Source organism: Lissotriton helveticus, chromosome 8 (assembly GCF_964261635.1).
Source record: "Lissotriton helveticus chromosome 8, aLisHel1.1, whole genome shotgun sequence".
NCBI classification, from domain to species: domain Eukaryota; kingdom Metazoa; phylum Chordata; class Amphibia; order Caudata; family Salamandridae; genus Lissotriton; species Lissotriton helveticus.
Window position 1 is genome coordinate 278,581,109 of NC_136069.1, and position 25,964 is coordinate 278,607,072.

The 25,964-nt window shown below is 45.5% G+C and overlaps 1 protein-coding gene across 2 annotated transcripts in view; it reads right to left on the reverse strand.

The window, feature by feature from the left end:
- Positions 1–25,964, reverse strand: part of ALKBH8 (alkB homolog 8, tRNA methyltransferase) — a 416,983-nt gene that overhangs the window by 142,609 nt on the left and 248,410 nt on the right. For both annotated transcript variants that reach the window (XM_078657033.1, XM_078657032.1), the window contains exons 9-10: positions 17,820–17,971; positions 7,153–7,418 (exon numbers count right to left, since the gene is read on the reverse strand). In XM_078657033.1, coding sequence (XP_078513159.1) covers positions 7,153–7,418; positions 17,820–17,971 — 418 coding nt within the window. The remainder of the gene's footprint in view (positions 1–7,152; positions 7,419–17,819; positions 17,972–25,964) is intronic.

Genomic DNA, 25,964 nt, shown 5'->3' on the forward strand with positions numbered 1-25,964 from the left:
GAGTAGCCGGTGGACACATTCTTTGCATTATTATGGGCAAACTCTGCTGCCCACAGATAATCTGGCCAATTTCCTTCTTGTTTCAAAAGAAACAATCTCAAATATTGTTCTAGTTCTTGGTTCACTCTTTCGGTTTGGCCATCTGTCTCTGGGTGGTAACTCGTAGAATATCTCACTTCAGTTCCCAAACCTTCCATGAAAGATTTCCAGAAGTGGGAAATGAATTGGGCCCCTCTGTCTGAGATTATGATTTTAGGAATTCCGTGTATCTTCACTATTTGGGTACTGAAGTGGGTTGCTAACTGTTTGGCGCTGGGCACCCCTTTTAAGGCGGTGAAATGAGTCATCTTGGTGAATGAATCAACCACTACTAATATGGTGTTGTATCCTTGACTGTATGGTAAATCTGTAATAAGATCTAATGTGACTGTATGCCAGGGGTAAGGTGGAGTGGGCAGGGGTTGAAGTAGTCCCTCGGAGCCTGCCGTTCAGACTTTCCCAGAGCACAAATCTCACATGTCTTAACATACTCCTCAATGCCCTTAGACATTTCCGGCCACCAATAATGTCGTTTAATCAATTCCTTTGTCTTCACTTCTCCCTTGTGTCCTGCTAATTTAGCATCATGACACTCTTGCATCACTTGCCGCTGCAACTCTTTGGTAGGTACATATAGAGCATCTTTGAAGTACTGTAGCTGACGAATGATTCTTCTTCCATCACCCTCTTTCGCCCAAGTCTGTATGGCTTCTGAATCCATTATTTCTGAGAGAATTTTTTGAAGATGGACTGAAGTAATAGCTCCAATTATCATGTCATTTGGAATGATTTATTGATCTTCGAGGGGGGTCTTTTGATTTTCCGTGTCAATCCTAGACAAGGCATCTGCCTTTCCGTTTTGAGTGCCAGGTCGATAGGTGATCACGAAGTCGTAATCCGCAAAATATAACGACCACCTCAACTGCCTTGGTGTAAGAGTTCTAGCAGTCTTCAGGAATTTTAGATTGCGATGGTCTGTGAATACCGTCACTTGGTGCTGCGCCCCCATGAGATAATGGCGCCATTCCTTGAAGGCATCCTTAATTGCCAATAGTTCCTTCTCTGTGATGGTATAGTTTATTTCCGCTGGGGTTAATTTTCTTGACCGATAGGCAACTCGATGTAGTTGCCCGGTTACCTTATTCCGCTGGGACAGGACTCCCCCAACCGCCTGATCCGAAGCGTCAGTCTCCACGTAGAAAGGTTCTGTGGGATCTGGATATTGCAGAATTGGGGCTGATGTGAAGTCCCGCTTCAAGGCTCCAAAAGCTTCTTCTGCTTCTCTCGACCATTCAAATTGAATTCCTTTTCTCAGTAGTTTAGTGAGTGGTAAGATTTTTCTTGAGAATTCACTGATGAATCGTCGATAGAAATTTGCAAATCCAATGAAGCTCTGTACTTCCTTGACACTCCTTGGGGACTTCCAGTTAATTACTGCTTCAATCTTCCTCTGGTCCATAATAATTCCGTTAGGAGATATAACGAAACCTAGGAACTCTACTTGGGTCACACTGAATGCACATTTTTCTAGTTTCACAAACAGTCGATTGTCTTTTAATTTCTGCAGGATTCCCTTGACTTGGTCTCGATGTTTCTCCGTATCTGAGGAATAAATAAGAATATCGTCAATGTACACTATGGCACATTGATCAATGTATTCCTTCAGGACGTCGTTTATAAAATGTTGAAAGGCCGCCGGGGCGTTACACAGCCCATAGGGCATGACCTGATACTCGAATAATCCAAACCTCGTCCGAAAGGCTGTCTTCCATTCGTCACCTTCTCGCATTCTAACCAGATGATAGGCTCCTCTCAAATCGAGTTTGGTGAATATCTGAGCCCCTTTAACCTGATCTAAGAAGACCGAAATGAGGGGCAATGGATACCGGTTTTTCTTAGTGATCTTATTGATGGCACGGTAGTCGATGCACGTCCTCAAATCCCCTTCCTTCTTCGGCACGAAAAACAACGGCAACGACACAGGGGATTGCGAGGGACTAATGAACCCATTGGCCACGTACTTGTCCAGATATTCCTTCAAGCGTTGGTGTTCCTTTTCCGTTAGAGCGTACACTCTACTGCAGGGTAGATTCGAACCAGGTTCTATTTCGATCTTGCAGTCATAAACTCGATGGGGAGGAAGTTGTTCAGCTTCCACCTCATTAAACACTTCCTCAAAATCCTTATATTCTTCCGGTATTTCTTGAACATCGATGACACAAATGGACTCTCCCGTTTGGCATAAAGAATAGGCTGGGTTTAATTCTAGAACTCCTTTGTGACTTCCAAAGCAATTCTCCATGCAGTAATCTGAATTCATTCTTATCGTTCTGGTGCTCCAATCAATCAGCGGGTTATATTCAGTGAGCCAAGGAAGACCCAGTATCAATTCGAACTGAGGAGCGTCTATCAAGTTAAATTGAATCCTTTCTTCATGCCCATCATTAGAAATAAGTTGAACCACTTCTGTATGACTCACAATGGGACCAGACGTTAAACTTGTTCCGTCAACAGCTCTAACTGATTCCCTCTTGGATTTTATGATTGCTTGAATTCCTACTTTATTCGCGTACTTCAAGTCGCAAAAATTTCCTGTGGCCCCCAAATCAATCATTACAGAGACCTTTGTCAAGGCTATATTTCTAAATCTTATTTCCATTGACAGAATCAAATGGGGTGCCGCAGACTGCAAGGTATTTGCCACTCTATGTTCCTCAGGAGTTTTCTTTTGTAACGCATCCACCTGTTCAACTCCTCCAACGGGTGGTGCCTCTAGTTTTCCTTCGGCTTAAAGGTTGTCTTGGCCTTCTTCGGACAGTATCTGACAAAATGGCCACCAGCTCCACAGTACATGCAGAGATTATTTGTTCTTTTTTCCTTCTCTTCTTTCGACAAGGGGCCGCTTATCGTTCCTATCTGCATAGGTTCCGCTCCCGGTTCTCCGTCATGACTACGATTGTTCTCTGACCTAACTCTGGGAACCGTTGGTCTAAAGTCTTTTCTTTTCTCGCCTTTTCTTTCGCCTTGTCGAAAGTCAATCTCTAACACTAGGTCCACTAACGCCGAAATCTCGGTCGGTCTGTTTGGTATCGCCGCCAGCACATCTTTTAGATCGTCCTTCAATCCCCGATAGAAAACTGCCGCTCTCTTACTCTCCGGCCAATCCGTCTCCACTACAAGTTTGTTAAACTGGGCCAGGTAGGACACTAAGTCCCGATTCCCTTGTTTTAAATCGAGTAACTCGTTGTCTACGGCTTGTTAAATTCTTCTTCTGTCGAAGATTCGAAGGAACTCCTGTTTAAACTCTTCATAGTTTCGTAGGATAGGATCATTCTTGGTGATCAAAGGTAAGGACCATGAAGCTGCGTCACCACTCAAATATGACAGAACGAAGGCGACTTTCGATTGTGCATCTGGGAAAATCGAAGGGCGGCATAGAAAATGCAGCGAACACTGTGTAATAAATATTTGCGCTAAATCTTTCTGGGGTGGCTAGAGGAATAACGGGAGACAAGGAATGTATCACTTGAGTGGTTATCCTATTTGAACTCTCAGCTAAGGACCCCGGTATCTCTTGCCCTGGACTAAAGGGTTGTCTAATTCTTTGCGCCAATTCTGCGGTTTCTTTTCTCGAACTTATTATTTCTGATCTAAGGTTTTGGTTTTCCTCTCTGACTGCGCCTAACTCTTTTTGAATCGTATCAAGGATTGCACCTAAACTTTGCATATCAATTCCTTCTGCCATCTCTGTTCGGGTGCTAAGTGCAACTAGGGCACTTCACTCTGTCAGACTCCGAGAAAACTCTCTCCACTTGGCTGCACAGGAACAGAGATGCCTATTCCCAAATCCACCCCGAATAACAACCCAGAGCTCGATGGACACTAGTCTCTAAATTGTTATCCCGGGGGAAGGGGGATATTGGATAAAATAATAAACAGAGAGAGAGAGAAGAGATTTCTTGGTTGGCTCCTTTCTTCTGTCCGACCTGCAGACTTATTTGTGATTGGAACCTGTAGGGAAAAGATTATTATTAATTCCTGTCTTGTCCTTCTCTACCCAGCTATTGTCTATTTAATTTTATTAGCAACCTACCACTTGACTTCCAAGAATTAACCTCTCTTCTGTGTAACTTGCTTATGACCTTGGTTCTTGCCTTTTACGCGTCTCTCTCCTTAGCAGTTAGTAACTGTATAATTAATTACACATTGGTTAATTTTTATGCTAATTTCTTGTACCCTGAACTCTAATGTGTCTATTTATTATGTACTCACTATCTCTTTCTACATCTGGACTTTTACTTCTACGTCTTCTTTTTTTTTATGTATTATGTATTTATATTTCCTGTTCTGATTCTGTTCCTCTACTGTATTTCCTTTCTTTAAACTCTTGGACTAATTACATGTCTCTCTTCTTTTCAGGTTCTGATGATATGACTGCTTGTCTTCCGGGTAATTCAGACTTATTTCTTTCTTTAATTATTTAGTACAAGTCTCTTGTCATTATATATACATTTATCACAATGTTCATGGAATTATCACTTAGCTCTGTTTTTTCTTGATAACTCCTTCTCAGGTGCTCGTTTTCAAGATGACAGCGCTCGTTCTTTCCTTTCACCAAAAACTGACTGAAAAACGGACTTCTTCCAATTGCGGCAAAACCGCCAAGGTAATGTCTATAGGGGTAGGGGACATGTAGCGTTTAATGTTCAATGAAGGTTGGGGGCTAAACTCCGTTTTCTCTCCTCAGATTTCCTCAAGATCGGGACCACGCAACTGCTCCGGCTGAGATACTCGGTGAAGTGCGCAGCTTGTAGTCTGCGCGCGCCTCTTCAGAGCTGTGGTGGTCACGAATAAGAAACACTAGACTGCTGAACAACTTGAGACTTCGGCGGCCATCTTGGAGAGCCGAAATCGCGTTAAAACAGAGCAGGAAGCTCTTCTTGGTTTTGGTCCTTTTAGATACGACCTTCTGTGCGTGATGACTGACACTTGAGAATGGAGGGGTCTGACAAGTGTGCGCGGTGCGCAAAAAGAGTGTTCAGACAATTTTGGTGTGTTTTCGACGCAGCAGGGCTACCCTTGGCACTGTTGCGTGGTTGGGTTGTATTGGGGGTGCACTGGCTGCATCCTGGGGCGCTGCAGCATGGGTACTCGTGCTACAGCTGGTATGCAGAGGGTGTCGTGGGGTCACTCTGGATAAACTGACAGGCTTTGAGGTACAGGCTGTACCAGAGTGTTCAATCTGAATTCGGGGTGCTCAGACAACAGTGTGGTGTTTTCCGTGCAGGGGGGTGAGTGACGTGTGTCCAACCTGCATCAGGGGGTCAAAGACCACAGCAGAGAAACTCGGAGTGTAGCATGGTCGCTCAGCTGTGGTAGGGGTGCAAAGGCTCTACTGGGATGCAGAGAACACAGGGGGGTGGTGGGCTGGGGGGGGTCTTTCGGTATGGACATGAAGGGTGCTCAGGCAGGAGGAGGGGTGTTTGCGCTGCAGTAGGCCCCAAAATGTGTCTGCGTTACACTGTGCCAAAGCCGCAGAGAAGTCTCGGGGAGCAGGCATGGAGGTGCTCAGGGTGCAGCAGAGGTTCTCCGACCAGTGGCAATGGTGTTGGGGCTCTTACCCGCAAGATGGAGCGGATATCTGGGTGCGGTAGGGGCAGGCAGCGTCTATGGAGCTCGGAGTTCAGAATGTGGCAGGACTCGGGACTCTGGAACAGGTCCCACAACAAAGCCGCCAGATGTTGTTCGTAAGGCAGCGCAGGGCGGTTTATCCTGCCTTCTCAGTAACAAAGGCTGGCATTGACAGAGACTGCCCCTGGGACATTCAATCAGCTGCAAGACCATGACTTGAGGATGGGCGAGTGCGAGGAGCGGGGAAAAAAACAAGCAAAGTGGCACATAGTCCACCAGCGGGGACTGACCGGCCTAACAAGCATCTTTGGACCGGACTCGGGCAGAAGCGGTCCGTTTGCTCGTCACAGCAGAAAGTGCCCTTAGGAGCCGTGGTCACGAAACTATTGTTGTCGCATGGGCTGGAGTGGGCGGGGATTCAGATGAGATCCTCCTAGGGAATAAGCGCATAACCTGAACCGCACATAAACACTTATTTAATTTACTGTATATTATGACAACCGGCCATCACTTCCCCAAGCCACCCCCCCTTGAATCCAGAGAGTAGGGTACAAGGTTCAACAAGCATTAGCAATGGCGGTGGAGGTGGGGAGGAAAGACACGGACAGCGGAGTGTGGGCGGGCGGTGCGAAAATCCACAGAGTGCAGGCAGTGAGAGGTGCGAACATTTACGGACAGCGGATTGCAGGCGGGGGGTGCAACAATCCATGGACAACGGAGTGCAAGCTGGGGGGGTTGCTGTGTTGTTGGAAAATGCAAAGCGCTGCTAATTCTCACTGCTTTGTGCAGTTATCACAGAACAGAGCGAAAGCAGTATGGGGCCCAGGTGAGCTGGTTATTTATAGTAAAGATTGAGGAATTTAGAGACAGGGAACGAGAGACGAAATACAAAAAAGCCGAGGGGGAGGAGGAGAAAGAGAATGGCGACTGGAGAAGAATAAGATGGCTGAATGTGATAAAGGCAGAATTCCCCAGAGCAGAGAGGAAGTAGAGAAGGAGGAGGGGGAAGATGGGGTAGGCAGCAGGGGAAAAGATCAGAGTGTGGGGTTAGGAGGGCAGATAGAGGCTGTCTCCCCGAGCTGTGGCCTGTAAGGCTCCACGCGATTGGTGCGCACGCGCGCCACAGCGAGACATCTGTTTTGCATTATCGAGCACACATCTGTGCACGATAATTGAAAACAGATGTGGCCCGTGCATGTAACCACAAGCAATAGGCCATGGGCGGAGCAAAGGCGGGACATGCGCCCGCCTTTGCCCAATTGCATGCTCTCTTTCTTAGAAAGACGTATGCAAAGCCCAATAGCCTATGACGAAAACAAAACCACACGTATGAGCGTGTGGTGAACTTTTCAAAGCCCCTTACAAATGTCTTGCCAGAGCAGCACAAGCACACAGCTACAGGCTCGACCTAAAAAGCAGGAGATGGAACCAATCATAACCACATACCGACCATTAAAGTAAACATATTTGCTGTAAACTCACCATGTATAACTCCTTCACCAGTCCTAAATATTTTCCATTGCCACAGCCTATATCAGCCACTAGAGATCCTTTGGGAAGACCCTTAAGAAAGTGAACAATTTTGGGCCATGGAGTGTGTCTGGTACTACTGAAATGGCCTGCAATTTCTTCATACACTTGGTGTACATACTCCTGTTCGAGCTTTGAGGCATCTGTGTTGCTGCCTGGTATTGATGCTGAGTTGTCTTTTTGATGGCTCTTCTGGCTGTCGCAGACAGAGGGATATGCTAAAAACAAGAAGAGAGAGAACTATATTAATTGAAAATACTGAATGTTGTTATAAGCTTATGAAGTTACAGAATAGGCACTAGTTGTTATCACTCATTTTTAAAACTATTTTGTGAATATTTCACAACCTGAATCTACGCTCACCATTCTGCTGGTGTAGTTTTTTATTTTTTTATCTTTGCCGTGCCATTAGTTTTCGGAAATAAAAGAGTAACATTTTAAATCTTTGAAACCAAATTTTATTTTCAATTTTTTGTATTAGCTTATTACTTTGAAATTATTTTGAGTGACTGATTGTCTTTAACCCTACATATAGTTTCCAAAGATTTTCCTAAGGATTTCATTTTCTATTTCTTATAATTAAAAATAGCACAGTTAGAAAACTCCTATACAGACCATATAATAATCATGATTCAAATCAAATCAAATCAAATCAACTTTATTCGGTTTTCGTCTTGAAAGCCATAAAAGTACAGATATTGACACACAAAAAAGAAAGAAGCAAATTGTAAAAACATTAAATTCATAATATGTTAAAATTATTCATTCTTTAAAAGTTGGACAAAACATTTACTTAAGTCCATTTTATTTTTTGGCATCTCTATAATATTCATAAGTTCATACGATGCCTCAGGCACACCTTTAAGTAAAGTGCCACAGATTTTGACACTAGGCTGTTTTCCAAGAACTGCAGCGCTAGATATGCAGGGCGGCACCTTCGAAAGTTCATTAATTTTAAAATTGGTAAAATCCACCTTTTACGAAGTGGCATATAAAATTTACAGAAGAAAACTACATGAAGTGTGGACTGAGGGGAAGTAAGGTCACAGGGGCAAGGTGTCGTGTTACGTGTCCAAACATTCTGGATAGGGAATAAAACCATAATATGAAAAAGATTGAACCTGAAACGGGTGAGAAGAAGTTTTTCGAATTGCGTCAGGTCATGCCGCAGATACGGTTGGATTGATGGAGCCTGTTGTATCATTAGACAGTGTTGAACTGATGGCTTTCTTATTTCAGTCATTATTCGTAGTTGGGTTAGATGAGACAGACATAGCTTTTTTAAATCCTTTTTTGATAAGTCTGTTACTGATTGTGGTTCCTCAAAAAACCTCGGAAGACCAATGTCTGTAAGAAAGGATTTTACATAGCATAACCATTTTATCTTCTTCATACATTCTAGTTTCACAGTCCTTGATAATTTCTCTTGTGAGCTGACATTCGTCCGTGGCCCATATTCTGCGCCACAGCATTATGGGTCGGATCTTAATAATATCTGAGATATGATCCAGTCCGAGTTCTAAGTGGCAGCCAAAGGTAGTTGTACTTTTTGGGACTGCTAAAAGAAATTTTAAAAATGTATTTTCAATTTTCTGTATTTGTTCAACATTTGTTATTCCCCAGACTCCTGCTCCAAAGATCGCTGTGCTAATGCATTTTGCATTGTAGATCTTGATCATCTCGGCTAGGGGTCTTTTTCCTAGACGAAGAGAGAATGCTTTTAGAGCACCGACTGTTTTTATTAATGATAACGTGCGTGAGTTAATTGCTTCTTTCCACTTAAACTCTTCGTCTATGGTAATGCCGAGGTATGAGTAAGTTTTAGTTCTTTCTAGGGGCAGTTTGTCTACAAAGATTGTCTTCAGTTTTTTCCCCTTTGTGCCAGCGTGCATCACGTATGTTTTTTTAATGTTGACTTTTAAATTTAGGCTTGACATGAAGGTGCAGTAATTATTTAGTGCCTGTTGTAGCTGGATAGGGGTGCGCGCCAGAATCACCGCATCATCGGCGTATAGTAGTGCCGGGATTGGTCGCCGATCGACTTCTGGATAATCTGTTACGCCCTGCAACATTGCGGCTTCCAGTCCATTAGTGTAGAGCGTAAATAAGAAGGGGGCCAGCACACACCCTTGCCTGACCCCCTTCTGGATTTGAAAGCTATCTGTCAATTGGCCTTCGACCCCGTAGCGTATTTTTCCCGTGGCACCAGAATATAATTCACGTAAAAAGTCTACAATTGCTGGATCGATCCCCATTTGCAGCATTATAAACCAGAGTTTTGAATGTTCCACACAGTCAAACGCGGCCGTTAGGTCAACGTAGACCATGTGTAAGCTTGTTTTTTTGCTGTTGTGTATTTTCCAGCCAGCAATGTTAGGTTCAACACTTGATCTACGGTGCCCAGGCCAGCCCTAAACCCGTATTGGAGATCAGAAAGAATCCCATGTTCTTTTGACCACTCCTGGAGGCGATCAAGAAGTAATCTCCCTGCCATCTTGCCTACAGAGTCCAGGAGGGAGATGGGGCAATAGCAAGATGGACTGTCCCTATTACCTTTCTTGAAGATGGGAACCAGTATAGATGTTGACCAGGAGTTAGGGAGGTTGGTTTCTTTGGCTGCATTCAGAACTCTGGTTAGAAGAGGAGACCAGAGATCAGGAAGAAATTTATATAAGTCCATTGGAACGCAATCTGGGCCTGGAGCATTTTTTGCTATCTTTATTGCTTTCATTACTTCGTTTATGGTAAACTCTATTTTTATCGGGTATGTCACCAACGGAAGGGGAGGCATAGAAGCCAAGCCTGCAGGATTGACTTCTCTGAAAACCCCCGAAAAATGTTGCACCCAGTCCTCCGCATTTATTGCGACATCTAATGAAGGACCCTCATTGTTTCCAGTTAGAAATGGGGATTTAACTATTTTCCAGAAGGCGGCACTATTTTTTTGAGAGCTGCTGTTTATCAATTGAGTCCAGAGATTACCCTGTATCTCTTTTTTCCTTAGTTTTAGTGCTTGCATGTACGATTTCCTAAGTTGCGCTATCACTTCTTTTTGTCGGCCTTTCTTTGCAAGAGCTTTCTTTAAATCAGAGTAAGCCTTTGTGCATTGGGTATTAAACCAACCTTTTCTTCGTGTATTCTGTTTCTTTCTGGGTTTGGTTAATTCATTGCCTATGGTTTCCACTAATGCGCTATAGTTGGTCAAAATTTTAGATGCCGTTGTGATGGGGTTTAGGCAGTTATCGATATGAATCCAGCATTTTTTAATTATCGTTCCACTGATTGATTCTTGATCTAGGTTGCCCCATTTTAGAGTGAAACCATTCAGTCTGTTTAATGTAAGTGCATTTTGGTGCAGTAAACCCAGGTGGTCCACGGCTTGATTCTTATGACGAACAGGCTCAAGGTATGTAAGTCTTAGTGGATGGTGGTCGCTGAGTGCATTTTTGTTTACTTCAAAGTTCTTTATGTGTGCGGCGTTGTTTGTGGAGACTAGGATATAGTCAATTACTGTTTGTGCGCCTCTTCCATGAAAAGTTGGTGTAAATTGAGTTATCGGGGACATTATCCTGTTCGCGAAACCTAGGTCTAGCTCAAACATAATAGTCTGCATGTTGTTTCCTTGCTCTGTATGGGAGAAATGCTCCAGAGGGTTATCTTGATCGTCCGTGATCCCACATATGGGGGCATTACTTTTAGGACATATATGGAGGTTGAAATCTCCGCCCCAGATTATTGAATGAGTGATTCTAGCATGTTTGGTTTTTAACTCGTTTATCAGATATCTAATTTCGGTGAGAGCTTTGATTGAATCGGTCAAACTCATGTTGTTATAAAAGTTTATTATGGTGTAAATAACCTGGTTGGTTACTTTGATGTTGATAACCTGATAGTTCTGGTGGAGTACGATAGGCATAGTTTCTTGAGTCGGCCAAAGATTGGAGATGTACGTAATTAGGCCGCCTTTACTTCTCCCTGAGTGTGACTTCGTTGCCTGGGAGAAGTATGTTCTGTATCCCAGCAGATGAATTGGTTCGTTCAACCAAGTCTCCTGAAGACAGATTAAATCGTTTGTGTATATTAGGTCCTGAAAAGTTTTCTCCATGTGCTTGGTCGCTAGACCCGCCACATTCCAGAATAGGATATTCCTCGCGATCTCTGTGGTGGTGTTATCGGACTGGAACTGCAGGGCAGAAAAATCTGCCTCTGTTGTTATGTTTAGAGAATTAACGTTCAGAGCAGTCTCACCATAACGATTGTTTGAGGCAAGGTGTTGAGGGGTTTGCTTTGTTGTTTCAAAGTTAAGATGATTAGAAAGAACTTTGGTCTGACTGTCTACATTTTGAGTTATGTTTTTTGAGGATTGGTCGTAGGTTCTGTCTTTGTAAAGACTTTGTGTCTTTTTAGGCGTCCTTGTCTTTGGATTATTAGGTGACAAAGAAAAACACACTCTGGTATTGGGCAAAGATCTTGAAGATGGTAACTGTGGTGACGGTCAATCGACCATATCCAAACAGCTGTAATAATTGAAAGTTGGAATTCCAGTCCAGGGTTCTCTGTTGAGATGTTGGTATCCCCTCCTACCAAAGTTATTATAATCTCCTCGGTCTCTTTGCTCGTATCCCCAGTCCCCCTGAGAGTAGTACCTTTGATTGTTTCCCTGATTTCTGTCACCCTGATTCCAATTTCTTGGTCCTTGGTCAAATTGACCCCATGACCAATTTGATGGCCAGTTTGGATCCTCAGGACGGGGGTTTTGTCGAGGATAAAAAAAGGATAAGCGTTTAATGTCTATTCCTTCTTTGTTTTCTGGAGTGTCCCAAGAACAGATGTGGTCCACTGCTCGTGGGCTTTCAAAGTTAATTATTATGCAATCGCCCTGGATTGTTTTTGGCTGGTGTCCTATCCAGGAGGCCCTTCTCACCGTTGTAATTCTAGTATTGTTATTTGGGTGGCTGGGCCTGTTGATATTTAGCCAGTAGCATGCTTTATTTAGTAAGGACCAGGTAGGTTCATCTGTGTCTTTGTTAAGTTCTGGGACCCCTGTTAATATTGCAACGAAGGGCGCAGCTTCCGGTGGAAGATTTACTGTCCTTGGCCATCTTTTGGTTTGTCGTTCTGATTTACTAGTTTGTCTAGGTGGATGTTCCTGTCGGGTTGTATTCGATGCTAATGGAATGGCAGGGGTTGTTTCCCGCTGGGCTTTCGCCTGGATAGGTTTTGCGGGTAGGTGACTTTGAGGAGCTGGAGTAGTTTTAACGTTGTCATGGTTGGACTGAGTTTTCGTAGGGAGGGTTTGCTTCGTTACTTTTTTTGCTGATTCTGTTGTATTTATGTTTGAAATATTTGTAATACTCGGTTTATTCGTTTGTTGATTCGGTGTGTTGATAGCGTTTACTTTACTGATATTAGCGGTTATACCAATTGAAGGTGGGAGATCGTTTTTCTTTAAGTTGGTGATTGTTTTAACGGTTGTAATTAGTATAGCCATTTGTTTTTCAATTATTTCTAGGCTTTTTTGTACAGGTTGTAACTGGTGTTCTACTATTTCCAGGATTTCTTTTAGCATGGATTGTTCTACCTTGGAAAGTCTTGTGGTTCTTGACGGGTGAGAACCCGACATTTCTAATCGTGTATGTTTGGAGTTTGACCTGTTCACATGGACACCGACTCTGTGAGCTTCAGAAAAGATATTATTAGTGGGTTCTGTGTTAACAATTATCTGTTGACTTTGGTTGGTAAACGATTGTTCGGATTCAGAATTTATATCAGTATCAGTAATATATGTTAGGCTCTTAGGATTCAATTCTGTGTGAGTCCGTTGTTTAGGGATTGCTCCTTCCCTGACTCCTCTGAGTTCTGGCAGTGTTTGAACACTGTTTATTGGCTGTAGACTCGCAAAAATATCAGGAGTCTGTTCAAGGTCCTGAGAAGATTGTGATTTAGACAGTTGTGAGGCTACCGATAGGTCGACAGTGTTTGGCAATGTTTGTGTTTCGTCACTCGTTTCCCCAGTTAGCATATTTTGAGGTACAATATTTGGAGTTTGGGCTTGTGCTAACATGCCCATAGATGAGCGTCGTCGTGCTTGATCCAGCTCATAAGAGACTCGGCGGTCGATTATTAGTACTGTTTGGTCTATGGTTTCATTGACTTTATTCAGAAATTGATCGATGGGTCCGACTTTGGTCACCATGTTAGCCTTTTTGGTTTTGCTTCTAGAGCTTCTTGATGTCATTATTAATAAATCAGCCAAGAAGATTAAATGGTTGGACCTCAGATTATAAGTGGGTCGTGAGTGGTAATGAAGCCCTATGAAACTTAATAGCTGGCGTATAGGACGAAATTTTACCTTGGGTTGGATGTTAGGGGGATGCGCCCGGCCCGGTCTCCTCCGGTCTGTGACGGGCTAGGACGGGCCCACCCTTGGCCCAGGCTTCGCCCAGCGTCCCGCTCGCGTCCCGCGAGAGGGAGCGGTGACGCCCTTTATGCGCCTCCTGACGCGACGTGCTGGGGGTGTGGCTGGAGACCTCGAGGGCTGCCGGGAGTTGTAGGCAGCCCCTCGCCTCGCTCCACTCGGCGGCCCCGCTGAAGATGTCAATAACAGCAGGACGGCGGGAGGGAGGCGGTGGGGGGTCTCAACAGCCTGCAGCAAAGTCTTTGAAGGGGAGCCTTCCCCTGTCAGCGCGAGGCAATCCTTTGTGGTAGAATACGGGTATGGCCGAGAAAAACAGCGTGTCACCGCTCAATGCAGCGGTGACGCCCTTTATGCGCCTCCTGACGCGGCGTGCTGGGGGTGTGGCTGGAGACCTCGAGGGCTGCCGGGAGTTGTATGCAGCCCCTCGCCTCGCTCCACTCGGCGGCCCCGCTGAAGATGTCAATAACAGCAGGACGGCGGGAGGGAGGCGGTGGGGGGTCTCAACAGCCTGCAGCAAAGTCTTTAAAGGGGAGCCTTCCCCTGTCAGCGCGAGGCAATCCTTTGTGGTAGAATACGGGTATGGCCGAGAAAAACAGCGTGTAATCATGATTCATATAGCCATGACTTTTTTTTTTACATAACACAATAAATCAATATTGCATTAATAATTTCCAAAACGGAGGAGCTACGCTTGCAACCAAGATGGCTGCGTGAGCTCCCGGCTCCGCCGACCTCCGTTTTCAGCCGGATGATCCTGGCACATATCTTGATTTTACGCCCGACCTCCGTGTGGATGAATAGTTGCAGAGCTTGAAGGTGCAATCCCGAGAATTTTATCGGCCTGATTGACGGAGTTATACCGTGGTCTAATTTCCGGCCTAGTCCAGCTTGTGAGCCGGGGCCTCCAGTACTGGCCCTGCGGGGTTCTAGTTGAACAACATCGGCCGTGGGACTTGACTTGGGTCCGGTCCCCCGCAGTGAAGGTTATCCTTGTCCGATACTGATGGCGGTCATTTGGTCTGGTTAACATCGTACGAGTGGTGACTGGACACGTTGGAGGCTGTGGGTGGGGGTCCCCGTCCCGGAGTCCCGGTTTGCCGTCCCCCGGGATTCGGTGGGTTGGGGTCCTCGCTCGCGGTAGCGGAGTACAGATTGCTGTAATTTCATCGTTATGTCACCCTCCGCAACTGTCCGCTCCGCTCTCGCTTGTTCCCCCGGAGATACCGGGGTCTCCGGGGAAGAGACCATGTTTGTAACTGAGGGTGCGAAGACGGGCCAGACGGAGTGTGAGCCGTCGCTGAAGACCGTACTGGCCGCCATCAGCGCACTACACTCACATGTGGACGCCATTGTCTGCAAAATGATCGCTGGTGCAACTGAGACGGGGTGAGTGGGACCGGACTCAGATTCATTGCATGGCCCGGCACGAGCTGAGTTTTCCATGGTGTACATTGTGACGGAGGATGGAGGCACCGAGCAGAAGGATGTATTGATGCCCGTGGTCAGTGCGCGGCCACACACTTGCGAACTGGGAACTTCGAATCGATCGCTACAACCGATACTGCTGTCGTCTGAGGTGGAACCGCCTGTTTCCCCATTCCCAGGGACTTTGAGAAGCGACCTGCGGTTTGCAACTTTGTCTTCTCCCTCCCGAGCATTCTTACTACGTCTGCGGAGGAAACATCATCGTGACTTGAGGTCGGTGAGGGAGAATATGTGTGTGGTTGGGGTTCTCAAAGACCTACTATTTTTGATTTATTCCAGACTGAACTTTTTTGTGCTCTTTTCAAAATGTGATTCTCCTGAGAATGCGGTGGTTCTACCAGACGGAGTTCGCAAGCAAGATCGTAAAGGCCAAGGATGAGATTGACAATTTAGACTGGTTGGGCGGTGTCTGTAACTTAGCCTATTCGTTTTGCCTGTGTATCCTGAGGGTTTTTTTTTTTACTGTAATGTAGGGGTAGTTTCCTTCTGGCGGGGGGTGAGAGGGGAGTCCGGGAGCCTGTATGACTATTTCCTCCTCCATTTATTACTTTTAGTATTAGTTAGTTGGGGCGACAGGCACACTGCTAGTTGGGGTTAGGCGATAGCCATATGCAAGGGTGCAGGGTGGGGGAGGGGTTTATTGTAGTGTCTTTGTTTTTGTTTTATGTCTTTGAATTCTATTCATATCCTGACAACGGGTGCCTTCCTAAATGGTTATCCTGCTCGGTGGGCGGACGGGCCCTGGGGGTCGTAGCGTTTATACGGTTTCTTACAATGCATGGCCTTTTAATTGCTGGGAGCTGGGTGCAGTCGTCGCTTTGTCCACTGCTCTTCTTACTAACTTCTCCTGTCACTCGAAAGTGCCTCGAACACGATACTCCTGGTACCTATGGGTGATGGCCTTTTGAACAATGTCGGTTAGACTGGATTTGAACTTATTGCATTTTATACAGCCGCACTCCAGTATTATTTCATGCTTTAGCCTATGCCTTGGGGATTACCCGTCTATTTCTCGCCAAATGTATGTATACTTGTAGTTCATTCCGTGAAGTAAGACACCTAGTGTTGCTTTTTCCTGTGTTCTTAATTAATAAAAAGAAATATAAAAAAATATATAATTTCCAAAACACAACCATAATTCTAGTTATTTGTTGGGGCAATTTCATCCTTTTCCATCTATTTCCAAGCTGCAATTCAACATTTCTTTTACAAATAGATCTTTGAAAAACAGGTCCATATATTAGTTCTTATTGTGGGTCAAAGTCAAACCTCTTAGGCACTGTGCCATGCTCGTATCCCACTTTGTTTAATGAATGCTTAATTCTGTAATTCTTGAACTTCAGAAAATTAGAAAAGAGACTCATAACAACATATTTAAGCATAGTACAATTGTAGAATGCTAGACTGCCTTCTTTGACTTGGCATTTCTCAGATTTTACTCCTCATGCACAAACAGGCTGGCCACTGTAATCAGATTGTAAAATTTCAAAGAAACACAACTTAGAACTTTAATTGTAATCCTTACATATTCTTCTTCAGACTTTAAAATTTCAGAAACAGTCTTTTATATGTATTTACCTATCTTTGTCCTCACACCGTATATTCTGAGATTCCTGTCCTGCCCTCTTCCTTTGTTGTGACTGCAGCAAACCCCGACAATCCACACCAAGGCGTCTTCGTAATTAAATTAATTTGGTAGTTAATTTGATTTTCCAGTACTTTTTGCTGGAGTGCTTCTTTTACATCTTCCGGGACTAATGAATTTTAGTTTGCTTGGTTTTTCAAGATAAAAATAAAAGTGATCTCCAGGGTGATCGACTTCAAGACTATTTCAACATTTGAAATGAGGTAGTAGACAATATCCAAAGAAAGACTAAAAATAGGCTTGGGCTCACCTAGGCTACCTTTTGGAGGGTGCAAACAGTCTATTATATAATCTGGAGGAGCATGTTACAAAAAAGAAAACATGTAACACAAATGATAAGTCTTCAAGATAAATTTGTTAACAAGACTCACAATTACAACTGAAACTTTGGAATAAATAATCCAATACCAGAAAAAAAAACGTGAATGGTAACAGGCTTTCTGGTTGGTGGCAATTACTTGTTTGTTGTTCACATTTCAGAAATAACTGAAGATGCACTTTGCCTGATCCAACACATTTAGTGTACTGAAGGACTGAAAATCAATGAACCTTCTACGTAATATTCCATGTTCCCATCTGCGCACCAATACAGTGACCCTTTGTCTTGACAGCGGCTTCTGGGTGAGCACCAATCATGAACCATAAAACAAAGTCTATCCAAAACACCTGCCTCTAGAACAACAGGAAGGACTACATTTGGTGGAAAAGGGGCAGACGCCTCCTAAAGGTATTTGCTTGGGATGCTGCAGGTGTAACGTAATGCATGATGTTAGTCTCATGCCTACTCCAAACAAATATATTTATGCTACTGAAATGACAAGAAAATATGCATAGATACTTTTCACGCTTTCAATAAACTGTTTCAAAGTCTTTGTTACAAGGGAAGGTCCGTAAGGGATGTTTACCTTTGTTTTTGTGGAATCTGATTTGGTGCTTTATCTCAGCCATACAGGCTGCTTAAATCATAATTATGTGCTCACAAATAGAGAGGACACATTATTCCAGACTAAGAATACAACAATTTGGTCAACTGATCACATGTTTAATTAATGGTTTAGTCAGATTGCTTACCACAGTTGCAGGGGATCGTCTTCACTTTTCTAAAAGTGAATGATGTCCTTGTTCCCCTCTTGTTTAATGTTATATCGCCAGCATCCACAGCGATGGCCCCAATGTTCAGACCCTCAGATGCTTGAACCACATCAAACTTCCTTGGGGTGATGCTGCAATTAGACAACAAACACAATGATCACACAGCACACTGAGATACGCAGGTACTGCATTATAAAAACCGAAAATACACTTGTCAGTGGAGTAATAAACAGCTAGTGCACGTGTGGAAAGTATTACGATGCATAGTCCACTTGTAGGGAAAACGTCAATATCTCAAAGTAAAAAAGGCAAATTGAAACAAAGTGTTAAAGTAATATAACATCTACAGCATTCTCTGCTTCATCCAAATATTTTTTTTTTAATTGAATTATAGTGCAATACAAAAAGACAATCCGCAAAAACAATTATACACAATATGTCCTCAGTGACGTTGCACTTATCATATGGCAAACACGCTTGTACAATACGACAGTTCATAAAGTACAGTTCACTATATTCTGATGAGTGATATTCCACATTTAACCAAAACAACAGACCATCCAAAGACAAAATATAAAAAAAACAAATAATATAAAATCAAAAGATACACATCATTGACACTGTACAATCCTGGGTTGTGCAAACATGACTGAGCAGTCCATCAAGCAGTTCTCACTATATAATCCACCCCTCTGAGCTTCCCTTTTAAACTGAACATTATTCACTCTTATTAAGCAAATATATTCGTAGTGGTTCCCAGATGTCCCTCGGCCTTGAGATTGTTGGCAGTTCCTCTGCATATGTATTCAAATTGTCTCTACAACATACTAAATCTTTGATCCACACGTCAATCACAGGCCTGCATCTGCTCCCCCATGTAATCGCCACTCTCCTCGCCGCCAATAACAAAGCTAGACGTACAAACTCACCATTTACTCCCTTAATATGCGGCACGCAACAAAGCAAACACACAACTGGAGTACATTGAATATCTGCAGTCACCATATCTTTCAGACAGCCCACTACCGCTTCCCAGAATTCACACACCTTACTACAGCCCCAAGCCAAATGCATAAAGTCTGCTTTGTCTTGCCCACATCGCTCACAACATTCAGTCACACGCAGTCCATATCTGTGTAGTCTCACTGGAGTATAGTACACCTGATGTATGTATTTAAAATGTATAATCCGAAGATTTCCATTCATGCTGAGCTTTCCCGTCAAGCCACACTCATATTTCCAATTCTCCTCCGAGATAGGATCGGGCAAGCATTCATTCCATCTATCCCAGCTCCTGTCTGATACAGCCACAGTTTCATCTTTAGTCAGCTTATAGAGTTTCAATATTATCCTTTTATTAGTAGGGGTAGTGAGCGCAAATTGCAAGCACAGCAGTGTGGGAGGTTTTTGTGGATAAGTGGTGTAATGTAACCTGGCCGCTTGTCTCAATCTATGTACAGCAAATCTGAAAAGAAGTGATTGGTTACTTACATATTGCAAGTCCATCTGCATGACGAACGTGCCATTTGGATAAATATCCTTCATGCACAGGAGACCTGCCTCACGCAACAGTCTCATGGAGGGCGCCTCTTGTGTTACAGACATGGCGGCATGATGTTCCAGATACATATATGGTGCGTACACCAGTAGCTTCTGTCCTAGCTGCCCTATGTTCCGCCAAGCAGCAACCGTGGTGTCAACTGCATTAATTTCTGTCTTCGGAGTGCCGCACGAATAATGAGTAATCACACTGTGAAGTGGAATTGGAGACGTACCTCCTTCCTCCACCGCCACGTGTGGGGTGAATGCATGTGGCCTGTACCAATAAAACACATACTAAGCCTGTGCACTCAAATAATACACATGAAAGTCTGGGGCTCCGAACCCTCCTTTCTCATACCCTCTAGTAAGGACCGACCATTGTACTCGCGGGGTTTTGCCCCCCACACTAACCGAATCAGGCTGCAATTTTTTTTTTAAAACTCCATTGTTAGCACTATTGGGATATTTATAAAAAGATAAAGGAACCTCGGTAGCACCACCATTTTGACGAGAGCGATACGGTCCGCCAATGAAAGCGGCAACGCAATCCAGATGTCCACCAAGCTCTCTAATTTCGAGTATGCCCTACTGTAGTTCTCCCTGACTAACACAGTTGGGTCTCAATGCACCCAAATTCCCAGGTACTTAACCGGTTCCGTCGACCACACTAGTGGAAACTCCAAGTCGGGTCGCGCGGTAGTTGTCGTTAATTGGATTATAAACGACTTATCCCAGTTTATGTGGAGGCCCGACAGATGGCCAAATCGAACGTACTCCTGGAGCAACTGCGTTAAATACTTAGATGGCTCACGAACGAAGAGGACCATGTCATCTGCATAAAGCGAGATTGCCACTGGCCGATGATTGAAGTTAAGCGCAGTCTCCCTGTGCCATTGCCGAATTACACAAGCCAGTGGCTCCAACACAATCGCAAATAAAAGCGGTGACAGGGGACATCCCTTCCGGGTACCCCTCTCAACTTGAAATGGTTCAGACGTTAGTCCCTCTACACGTACCCTCGCCGTCAGTGCCGTATGAAGTACAGTAATCCACTGTACAAACAGAGGTGGAAAACCCATACGTCGCAAGACCCGATACATATAATGCCATTCCACCGAATCAAACGCTTTAGCAGCGTCTAATAACACTGCCGCCGCCTCCAGACTCGGCTCAAGTACATGAAACATGGAGAAAATCGTGAAAAGGTTGTGCGAAGTGGATCTTTCAGGTATGAAACCAGATTGTTCCGGCAGTATCAGGCCCTGCAACAGGGGTTGCAACCTGGTCGCCAAGATTTTAGCCACAATCTTGGCGTCCATATTGATTAGTGACAGCGGGCGTTAAGAGTCACATCTTTCTGGGGGTTTGGCTTTCTTAAGTAAGGTAATGACCAAGGCCTCTCTTAAAGATGGTGGTAGCTCCCCTGAGTCGTACGCTACTGCGTACATTTCCAATAGATGCGGCGCGAGGAGATACGCATATTTCTTATAAAACTCTACTGTAATCCCATCTGGGCCTGGTGCCTTACCATTAGCCATTGCCGCAATCGCTGTCTTGACATCCTGCTCATCTATAGGCGAAGAACAGATACTCCCTTCGCGCGTCCGAGAGCCAGGCGCATGCTATGTCTTCTAAATGCTTCTCAAATTCTACCTCTGACGCTGCACCTTGCAATTTATATAAATCAGTATAGAAACTGCGGAACTGTTCTGTGATGCCTTCCGAATTATGATGTTCACCTCCCTGTTCATCTACTATTCTATCTATGCGCGGTTGCTCGAGCCGCTCCTTAATTTTGAACGCCAATATGCGTCCCGGCTTACCAGCCTCCCCATATAGTCTCGCCGTGTGTCTACGCGATAGATATTTAACCTCCGTGTCAGCAAGTTCATCATACTCCTTAATCAATTGCTTAGCCGCATACTCTTATTCCAAGTCTCGGAGCGCTCTCTCGATATTTTGAAGTTGAGTCCTTATGTCTCTCAGTATACCCGCTGCAGTACCAATACAAACCCCTCTAATCGTAACTTTAAAGGCCTCCCACAGTGTTGAAGCTTCGTCTACAGTGAAGTATTGTACAATGGCCTCCCGCACTGTCGTCCCATATATTGGGTCAAGTAGCGCTTCAGACCGCAGTCGCCACGTAAAGGGGCGTCTCACAGCCGTCAGGAATATCACATCCAGCCTCACTGGGTTATGATCTGACAACGTTCTAGCAAGAGGTGTTACCTCTTCCACCCATTCCATCATCTCCGCTCCTACCAGCCAATAATCCAAGCGCGACCAACTTCCATGCATCGGCGTCGCATGTGTACCTTCCCACACCTGCGGGTTGCGCACTCGCCAAACATCATATAAACCAAATTCCTCCATGGCCCGTACAACACTCTTGGCAACCTTAGGGGTGCGGTGAGATATAGGGTTAGATTTATCCAGTGTCACGTTCAAATATGTATTCAGATCCCCCCCCAAACTACAGGCCAATCCCTTAATACTCCACATACACGATCAACACAAACCGGATCGTCCATAATTGGCCCGTACATATTGACAATGGTGATCAGCTTGCCACTCATTTTCCCACACACCATCGCACATCTGCCGTCAACATCCGTGTATGTGTGCAGTGGTTGGAACTCCACCCATTTTTTTAACCAGGATCAGCACGCCTCTCGCAAAGGAGGAATAGGAAGCCGCCAGTCTAAATCCTGTCCATCTGCCTGCAATACCCCACTCAGTGTACTTAGTTAAATGTGTTTCCTGTAATAAAGCAACATGTATCATGTGACGATTTAAATATGCTAACACCTGTCTCACTTTTTTGGGTGAATTGAGGCCGCGGACATTCCAAGTTAACATCCTACATCTATCTCCCATCAGTTATCTCACGTCTACAATCAGTTGCTCCCCATCTTGACTCAGAGTGGCATAAAGTATGTTACTATAACACATTTCTACCCAATGGACCATTTGATATGTATCTCTGTACAGTTTGATAGATGTGATACGAAACAAACCAAAAAAAAACACACCTCTCCCAACTCCCTCCCCCCTCCCATTTCAACCTCCCAATCAGGTCGAGACCACACCTCCCTACCCTCCCTCAATGCATCACCCCCAACTACCCATTGCATCATATGGGGAACACCAATTCGGGGAAGAGGTTCAGCAACGAGTATCCGCACCGAAGTGCGGTCGCCGGAATATTTCTATCTAGTCCCCCTGCGTGCCCCATGAAACTTGTGCCTAATAGCATGAAATAACTATCCTGCTCAGGACAAACATTGTAAAGTTTTAGTGAGTCTTTGTCTCCCATCCATCGCTCTCTCAAACAGTAAACCTGCCATCCACTGCCAACAGTTCAGTTCTAGCATCAGACCAGGCCTCCATAACATCATGTGATAGCAACCGAGCAGATGCCCGCCACTAGCCTACGTCCTCCAGTACCGACTCCATAGCCGTATCTTCACCCATGTTCTGCCGGGGTTTGGCCTTACAAATATGCTTAGTGAACTTCAGCGCTGATTTTGCGTCTGTAAAAAAATGTGATTGCTCCTCATGGGTGATTTTCAACTTGGCCGGGTATAACATGGCGTACGGTACTGATGCCCCTCACAGCAGTTTCTTCACTGGTACAAATTCCTTTATCGCCACCTGAACCATAGGAGTATAATCCGGAAAAATTAGAGTTTGTCTCCTTTATAGATAACCGGATCCTTGGCCCTAGCCTCTTTCAACACAGCGTCCCTGTCAGCATAGTTTAGGAGACGCGTAATAATTGGACGTGGCGGCGCACCTGGTTGAGGCCTCGGCCCCAATGAACGGTGCGCTCGCTCCACTATCATCACGGTGGATAGGACTGGCCCAAAGAGTTCACACAGCAGACCATCTATGAAAGTCTCCATATTGGATATGGGCGTGGTTTCCGATAATCCAATAATGCGAAGATTATTGCGCCTCGAGCGCGCTTCCAAATCTTCATTCTTCGCAGTTATCACCTCCAGTATCTTTTCCATCTGAAGAATCTGCGTGCGTGATTCAGCTTGTGCATTATGCGTGTCAGACATACGGTTCTCCAGTACATCCAATCTGTGCTCGTGCTTGTCCACTTTCTTCTTGACCATGTCGAGACCAGTTGCAAAAGCATCAATCTTGCTATCTATCGTCTTCATTCCAGCTCGCGATTCCAACAATATGGTCCTGGTATCATCCTCCGCACCCTCTGCGAGCCCTGCGGCGCCTCGTGATTCACTCTGCTCACCCATTCTGTCAGTAGCACGAGTGGACCGTTTGTTTTCAAATTGTAATTTGGCCTGCTTAGGTTCCGATTTGCCCATGCTTGAAGACACTAGTATCAGATGACCCGACCGGTTAGCTTAGCACCTACACCAGTAATATGTAGTACAATTCTTTTCACGGTGGGACAGTCAAACACCTCCCTTGTCTTCAATTGCATCGGTGTCCAGCGCCCCCAAAGCACCCCTGCTCCCCAAATGCAGTTGTTCTTTTTCAGCAGCCAGTCAGGGCAGCAGACCCCCTCCAGTAAACAGGCCTCACCGCTAGACCTCCAGTACTATTACACCAGCCAGCAGGACTCCTGCACCAGTCCACCACACAATACGTTCCCAGGGGTCCTCAAGGGCTATTTGGTCTGTCCAAGCCCATCGATACAGCGCCCCGTGGTAGCAGTCTCACTTCTAGGTCAGCACTCCTACTACCCCCCCGCAACCGAGAGGCCCTCCGTGGTCCCCCAACCTCGTCCGTCCGTTATCCGGACTAGCTAAAGGCCGACGAGACCTCTGGAGAGCGCCCCCCCAGTCACCGAGAGGCAGCCCAGCACTCGCCTAGAGCACTTGAGGAGCACCACGCAGGCTTTTGCCTCCCGTGATCCCGCAGCACAGCCTCCACTAGGCGGCACCACACACTCGATCGTAGCACCCTATAAAGGCCGTGCCGCCCAAACCAACCAGGCCCAGCCCGCTCCGGTGTGTCACTCACCCTGCCAGGCAGACTCCACTCCTTCCCTCAGCGTCGCCTATATCAGCGATATCCCGCAGGTCGGCTTCACTTCGGGTTCCAACGTATGCCACTCCTCAGGTCTTTCACTGCACCAGATCACCGCCGGTCCGCCGGTTCAGGAGAGGGGCCGCATCGCACTTCGGCCCAGGTCCCTCCGCCACACAAAGGTTCCGCGCATCTCGCAGGCCTCGCCGTCCCAGGCGTGCGCCCCTCTGCCAGCGACAGGTCTATATCTTGCCGTTCCTCCCGCTTCCAGCCATAAATTCCAATTAGTGGTCTGCAGGCTCGCTCCATCCGACGCAGACCGGAGCCCACAACATTCGTTCACCCGGCCGGCGCCATTTTCATGCACGGCCCTCAGCGACATCACAGTCTGGTATAAGAGCAGTGCGATGGGCACAAGTCCTCCGACCCCACCAAAATGCGCCGCAACCTCCGTCAACTGCCCCGAGGGTTTCTCATAGCACGCAGAAGGCTTTGGTAGGATGGTATTAATCAAGTGAAAGTTCTGGCGCGCGGAGCTCCCTTAGCAGGCAGCCGTTCTTTTTTTTTAAATATATATTTTTTTAAATATTTTATTAAACAAGCAGAGTAAATGATCAGTTGGCAATCATTAAGTACAAAAATTGACATAGAAGGCATACATTACAGCAGTGCATTATTAGTGCGAGTACGGGGAGGACCAGTCCTGGTCATCGCCATTTCAGTTGTAGGGGAAGTACAGAGTTCGCCCCTATAGACATTCCAGTGACCCCATTTCTTATCCCAAGTTCCAGGACACCCTCTGACCTTGTATACAGTTTTTTCAGATAACATACATGTGTCCATTGCAGCAACCCATCTGATCAAGAGCGGTTTATTTGGCGAGCCCCATTGCATTGCTATTTCATGTTTTAATAAGAGAAAGCCCAGAGCTGCCCATTGACATTCCAGCGCAGTCAGATCTGTGGGGTCCCATACATTAAGGAGTCCGCTTTTGGGAGACAGAGGGACCGGCTTGCCCAGTGCATCAGACATCTTATGGGTCGCTCGTTCCCACAGATCTTGGATCATCGGGCAGTCCCAGATAGTGTGGTAGAAAGTGCCACCAAGCCCGCAGTTACGGAGGCAGAAATCAGTTGTGCGCTTACCAATCTTGGCTAGCAAGGGAGCAGACATATATGTTCTGTGTAATATCTTCAATTGTATAAGCCTGAATCTGTGATTGATAGCCGACTCACGCGGGGACATCAGTGCCGCCTGCCACTCAGCATCCTCCATGGCCCCAATGTCGCCCTGCCATTTGTCTCTCAGGAGGTGGAAGGTGTTAGGCATGTTATTGCATAGCTTGCGGTAGGTATAGGATATCGCCTTGGCCTGAAGGGGTTCTGATAATAGTCGATCCTCAAGAGGCGAGGATTGTGGAAGAGAAGTGAGATCAGGGACATTAGTGAGTATGGCATGTTTGATTTGGAGGTAGCGGAAGGCCTCAGAGTTGGCTAAATCATACTTCTTCTGGAGCTCTACGAATGTCAGCAGTTTGCCCTTATGAATCATGTCTCCCAGGGTAGAGATGTCGATCAT